At 47.5% G+C, this 6,096-nt stretch overlaps 2 protein-coding genes across 2 annotated transcripts in view; one reads left to right on the top strand and one right to left on the bottom strand.

The window, feature by feature from the left end:
* Nucleotides 1-4,987, bottom strand: part of Rock2 (Rho associated coiled-coil containing protein kinase 2) — a 172,368-nt gene extending 167,381 nt beyond the window's left edge. Inside the window, exon 1 of the mRNA XM_008850105.3 lies at nucleotides 4,847-4,987. Within this exon, the coding sequence (XP_008848327.1) occupies nucleotides 4,847-4,987 (141 nt within the window). The remainder of the gene's footprint in view (nucleotides 1-4,846) is intronic.
* LOC115067156 (basic proline-rich protein-like) lies at nucleotides 4,986-5,549 on the top strand (the record flags this gene model as incomplete). Its single annotated transcript, XM_029554563.1, has 2 exons — nucleotides 4,986-5,013; nucleotides 5,116-5,549. Coding segments are annotated over exons 1-2 (462 nt in total), but the record flags the coding sequence as incomplete, so codon positions are not given.
* Nucleotides 5,550-6,096: the final 547 nt, after the last annotated feature.

Raw genomic sequence — 6,096 nt, 5'->3', positions numbered from 1 at the left:
ATAAAAAAAAATTTAAAAGACAAGAACACTAAAAGTCAGATATATATTATTCTTTTGGTAATAAAGTTTTTTTCAGTCTTTTTTGAAACAGGGTCTCCCTGTAGCCCCAACTGGCCTGGAGCTCACTATGTAGACCAGGCTGGCCTTCAACTCAGAGATTCGGCATGCACCACCACACCTGACTGGTAATAAAGAATTTCCTAAGCATAATAAGCTAAGCCAGAAATCATCCCACAGTGACAAGTCTGATAAATCTGACTACATAAAAACTCCTACTTTTCGGCTGAAGAGACTGCTCAGTGGGTAAAGTACTTGCTGCACAAGTGAGTCCCTGAGCTTGCATCTCCATACAGAAACCAGGAGCAGTGCTGAGGAGAAACAGAAGGACTCCCAGAGGCCTACCAGCCAGCGAGCTCTAGGTTCAGTGAGAGATGTTGTCTCAAAAAATAAAAAGGTGGAGAACTGAGTGAGGAAGACATCCTGATGTCAATCTCTGGTCCCTGCAGGGGAGTGCACCTACAAGTGTGTACATACATACATACATACATACATACATACATACACACACACACACACACACACACACACACACACCCTCCTACTTGGGGCTGCAAATGTAGCTCAGTTGGAAGAATGCTTGCTTAGTGTGGTAGTGTGAATGAGAATGCCCCCCCCCATAGCCTCCAAGTATTCAAACATTTTGTCATTAGTTGGTGGTGTTTGGGGCTGTCTTAGAGGGTGTAGCCATGCTGGAGGAAGCACATCACTTGGGGGCGGGCTTAGAGAGTTCTTAAGCCTACAGGATCTCTAGTAGCACTCTGCTTCCAGTGCCTGCTTGAAGATATGAGCACTTAGCTTCTGCTCCTACTCCAGCCACCTCTGCTGCCATGCCTCCCCACCATGATGGACTCCAATTCCCCTGGAACCATAAGCTAAATAAACTCTTCGTTCTATAAGATGCTTTGGTTTCTATCACAGCAACAAAAAAGTAACTAATACACTAGTATGTAAGAAACCCTCAGTTTGATTCCCAGCATAGTACAAAGCAGGGTATGTTGGTGAATGCCTGTGGTTCCAGCACTCAGAAGGTAGAGGCAGGAGGAACAGAAGTTCAAGATTATCTTCAGCTACATATCTAGTTCAAAGCCAGGTTGGGACATGAGACCCAAAACAAACTCCTACTATTCAGTAAATGTAGATAGAAATAACAAAGTACCTATGTAGTTCACATGTATTTTTTTACATTTACATTTTAGTCAGTTGTCCCCCCACCATCGCCAAACTGTCAACCAGTGTTTCTCGCTAGATAGGAAGACTCTAGATAAACATCATTAGCATTTATCTTTTCTATATACCCTAGTTTCTCTAATAGTAACATATTGTTTCTATTATCTTAAAATGACATCTATCTGGGCTGGAGAGATGGCTCAGTGGTTAAGAGCACTGGCTGCTCTTGCAGAAAACCTGGGTCTGAATCTCAGCACCCACACGGTGGCTAACAACCATCCTTAACTGGTTTCCTTAACTGCCCTCTTCTGTTTGGACCTCCACAGGCATTACATGCATGGGTGCACTTACATACATGCAAGCAAAACACTCATACACCTAAAAATATACAAAATTTTTGAATGCTATTATTATTTACACTAAGAGAAATGAATGGACTACAAACATTGTTATCAAAAAAATCAGGTCAGATGGTGTTATTCAATAAATTTTAGTGAAAACAGTTTTCAGAGTTTTTCATGTTTTGAAATTATAAAGAATTACGGGGCTGTCTCTGCAAGAGGTTCACTTTCACCTAAACGGGAAATTTCCTTCATCACTAAAGAAAATTTGTTTTCTTTAAGATTTCCTAATTATCAAAATGTAAGTTTTGGGATCAATGAAATGGCTCATTGGGTAAAAGTGCTTACTGCCAAGCCTGAAGACCTGCGCTCAATCCCTGGAATCCATGTGGTAAAAAGACAGAACTTGATCCCACATGTTTTCTTCTGACTTCCATATAAATGAAGGGTGTACACACACACACACAAAAAAAAAATTTAAATTACAAAAGCAAATCTCTCTCAAAACAATTTTATGTAATACCAAGCAGCTCACATTCTATAATTACAATAGGGGTGATTTCTCTTCAGATTTATTTTAGTGTCCACATAAAGCAACTAGCCTCTGCAAAAAAAACAAGATAATTTAGTCTGTATACTATGATAGTCTTGGAATCCAGCCCTAAACATACTTGATAGTGATTATCACTTATGACAGCAAATTCAAAATGATGATATGCATTCAAAATTGTGAAACAAGAAATAGCTATAAAAATAATTTCCTTCTCCAAAGAAAGCTTAAAGCAATTAAAATTATGTCAAATGCACACAGGAAAAGGGAACTGAATTTAAAGACTGTATTATGAAGCACTGAGCTAAGCACCCTAACATGTTAGCTTGTGTAACTTTTTTCCTAGGAATGGGTTGTCAGGCCTACTGGAAACACTGGAACACAGGAACTTCTGGTACACTTCATGATCTTACTTTTGCTGTATTTGTCAGGCTACATCATTCAATGGTACTTTCTAGGCTTCTGGATGCAGTAACTAAATTTCATGCCTGTGGTTGTATTAGACTGTTTTTCAGGCTTTTCTCTATAAATGATAAAAATATGTTTTTCTAGAATAAAACTAAAAGAAATATGATGTGCAGTAAAACAATGGTACTGTGAAATACAGCCTATGGTAAGGTTTCAAATCTTTAAAGCGACTGCAATCATTATTTCAAGTGCATTTTAACATTGTTTTAAAGACTAATTTACAGGTTTCAGTTTGGAGAGCTGAAAAGGTTGTGGCAATGAATGGTGGTGATGGTTTGCACTAACAATGTGACATCACTCAACTATACAGTTAAAACAGTTAAAATGGCAAATCTTGTGTACAATGCTACCACAATTAAAATATTAATTCATTCCAATATGTCATGATAAGACATACAAAATTTCTAAATAATTATTGTAACTTTAAATTTTTCTCAATTTGCAAACACCAGGAACCTTGCTCCAAAAGAATATGGGCACTTTGGAGGTTGTTAAGATTTACTGCACTTCACAATCACATTTGCAGTCTTGTTCTGAATAGCAAGTAATCAACTCAAGGCAGTGGCAAAACTGCTGTCAAATCAGCATCTGATGTCAACTCACATACCAGTAATATGTCACCTTAATAAATATGGGTCCTGACTGTATTAAACACTCAACTAAGGAAGAGACTAAACTGTTCACTGACCACATGTAATAATTTAGTAAATAATTTTAATAAAACAAAATGTATGAGCATATCACAGATGTAAACAACTTAATTCCAAGCTTGGAATAACCCTAATAATTATGATTAACATCACTAAAGATACAAGGATGAAACTGAAATGTAAAAGCTTCTATCTGGGATTGAGCATGAACCTGACTAATATTTGAGATTTACAGATACTATTTTTAGCTGAACTTTCTGGCCTTAGATCAAAGTTTTGCTAGCAAAATACCAAAGTATAAATCCAGGAGAGGAACCTGAGAAGGAAGGGCTATGAGCTCCATGCAGCTAATCCTACTCCAAACTAAAGACCTCCAGAAAAGTGTACAGACAAGGAACCACAAACCAACCAGAAAAACAATACCAGAAAAAGAAAAACAGGAAAAAAAAAAAAGCAAGAAGAATCAAATCACTACATTCTGATACAATATGGTTCATCACTACATTCTGATACAATACAGCTCATCATTACATTCTACACATCCTACAGAAAGATGCCCATTCTCTAGTCCGCATGCATTGTGGCCAAACAGGACTGAGTCACTCCAAAAACGATTCCAGAAACCTCAAAGGATAACCAACCGCCTCAGAAGCAAAGTTAGTGGGAAGATCGTTTTTCTCATCAGTCTCTGGGCTTCTCCCAGTAGGGCCCAGAACGGACATCTGGTTCTGGCACAGAATGTCTGATCGCCCACCCAGACTCTAGGACACCAGAGTTAACTCAATAGCGAGACTATCTTTTTCGCCTTCTCCTCAGGGGAGTCATTCACACCACTTTCCCCCTTAAATGCATCTCTAACTGCACACTGATCAAATTTGCTTGCCAAATGTAATTGTCTACCCTAACAAGACCAGAAAGATGCCGGCATCCTCCGATACGTTCATGTGTAAAACGTGTTCCTTTCTTAGTCAGTCAAACTACCAGCCTCTCCAAGGCTATTAATTTGGATTTTAAATGCCGCAGGGAAGACAGGATGAAGGGGACAGATTTATTCCATTCTACAATTCAGACTCATTTCTTGGTTTTGGTGCATCAATCTCCGGAAATTAGATTTACATAAATTAAAATCGCTACTATGGGAGGTCCAAAAGCAAGTGAAAACAGCAAAACTTGGCCTATGTGTTCCCATTTTTCTGAGAGAGCGAGGGTCGCTCTTTGTCGTGTTCTCCAGGGTGGTATGGTACTCCCAACAGAAAGAGCATCGGGCTCCTTTCTCCCAGGTTAGCACCGGAGCCCCCACGCAGCGTGACACTTTCAAACTGGCTAGCCCGGGGTGGGAAGGGCAGCCAATCCTCCACCTTTCCTCCCCAAACCGACCCGGTAGGCGGGAAGAAGAGGGGTGTTTCCTCCCAGCGCTCGGAGAAAGGAGGCAGACGAGATGTCACCAGCTCCAGGAGGTGGAAGGAAGGAACCTAGGTGGGTTTGTCTCCAGCGTCGGGTCCCCAGCCCCGCACTGCCCCGCACTGCCGGAAGCTGGGCGGGTGGGGCAAGACCTCCCCGCTGCCCATGGCTGGGTGGGCAAGAGGGTCGCAGACAGCAAGGACACCTACCAGCAGGCTCTCCACGTTGATGGGTGAGCGAGGGTCTCGGATGAGCGCCTCCAGCTTCCTCTGGCGGCCCGCGCCTGCCCCGTCCCCCGGCACGGCCTCGGGGGCGCCGGGCATTTTCCCCGTCCGCGGGGCCCGGCTCATGCCGCCACCACTGGGCGCGCGCTCCGGTCCCGCCGCCTCAGGGCCTAACGCCGCCCGAGGACCTCCGGCTGAGGCCGGGCCCAGCGCCCTCCGCTGGCAGCGGCTGCGGGTCCCTACTGCTCTCTAAGGAGGAGCCGCCCGGCCCGGCCCGGCCCCGCGAGGCGCAAACTGCGTCCCCGCCCCTCAGTCAAGACTCTCGCCGACCAGCCCGCTGCTCCCAAGCGAGCTCGCCAGGACCCGGCGGGCGGGAGCGGGGAAGTGGCGCCCGCGCCGCGCCGCGCCGCCCCGCCCTCAAGGCCTCGGGAGCGTCCAGTCCAGACTCTGGCAGCTACGGCCGCCGCCAGACCGCTCCCATGTCGCCGCCGGCCGCCTTGCACTCCCACAAGCCCGCACCCCTCACACGCACTCTCGCGCCGGGGCCCTACCCGGCCGCGCGCCGTCGCTACCCACAAGCCCCTCCGCCCGGGGCCGCCTGCCTCCAGGCCCCGCCCCCGCCGCGCGCCCCCGCGGCCAGGCCCCGCCCCTTCGGCCGCTGGCCCCGCCCCGCCGCGGGGTTGCGCTCCAGCGCTTCCTCTTCTCCGTCTCTTCGTATCCCTTCCTGCCCCTTCTCTGGGCTCTGGCCCAACGCGCGGTTCCCCGTCAACCCCTACCGTGCGTCCCCGTGTCTCCCGCCCGACCCCGCGGCCTAGGCGGCGCCCAGGTTCCCCGCCCCGCGGCCTAGGCGGCCCTGCTGACTCAGCGCGCAGCTATGCGGGCCTCACAGCGACCGCTTGTGAACGCTAGCGCCCGGGGTCAGCGCCCTTCCTGGGGCCTGCGCGCCCGGGGAACCGCGGCCTGGGGTGGGCGCGCCCCCTGCGCTCTGTGCGGGCGACTTGCTGGAATCCGGGTCTTCGGGCTGCGAGGCCTGGCACTGTTGCTTCCGCCCCGGGGCACAAACCCTACAATGGCCAAAACCTTTCTGCCCAGTCCTGACCGTGGTCTCCCAGCCGCGGCTTAGAACTAGCCATGCCGCGACAACCGAAGGGCGGTAGGGAAGTTCTTTTCAGTTCTCCCAGTGCTTGCTTTGCTTTGGGGGAGTGGAAAGGGGGCAGCCAGAGGGACCGCTCCTC

Source organism: Nannospalax galili, unplaced genomic scaffold (genome assembly GCF_000622305.1).
Source record: "Nannospalax galili isolate Female #2095 unplaced genomic scaffold, S.galili_v1.0 scaffold100, whole genome shotgun sequence".
Taxonomy (NCBI): Eukaryota; Metazoa; Chordata; class Mammalia; order Rodentia; family Spalacidae; genus Nannospalax; species Nannospalax galili.
Note: the sequence above shows the minus strand (reverse complement) of the source record. Positions and strands in the feature narration are given on the sequence as shown.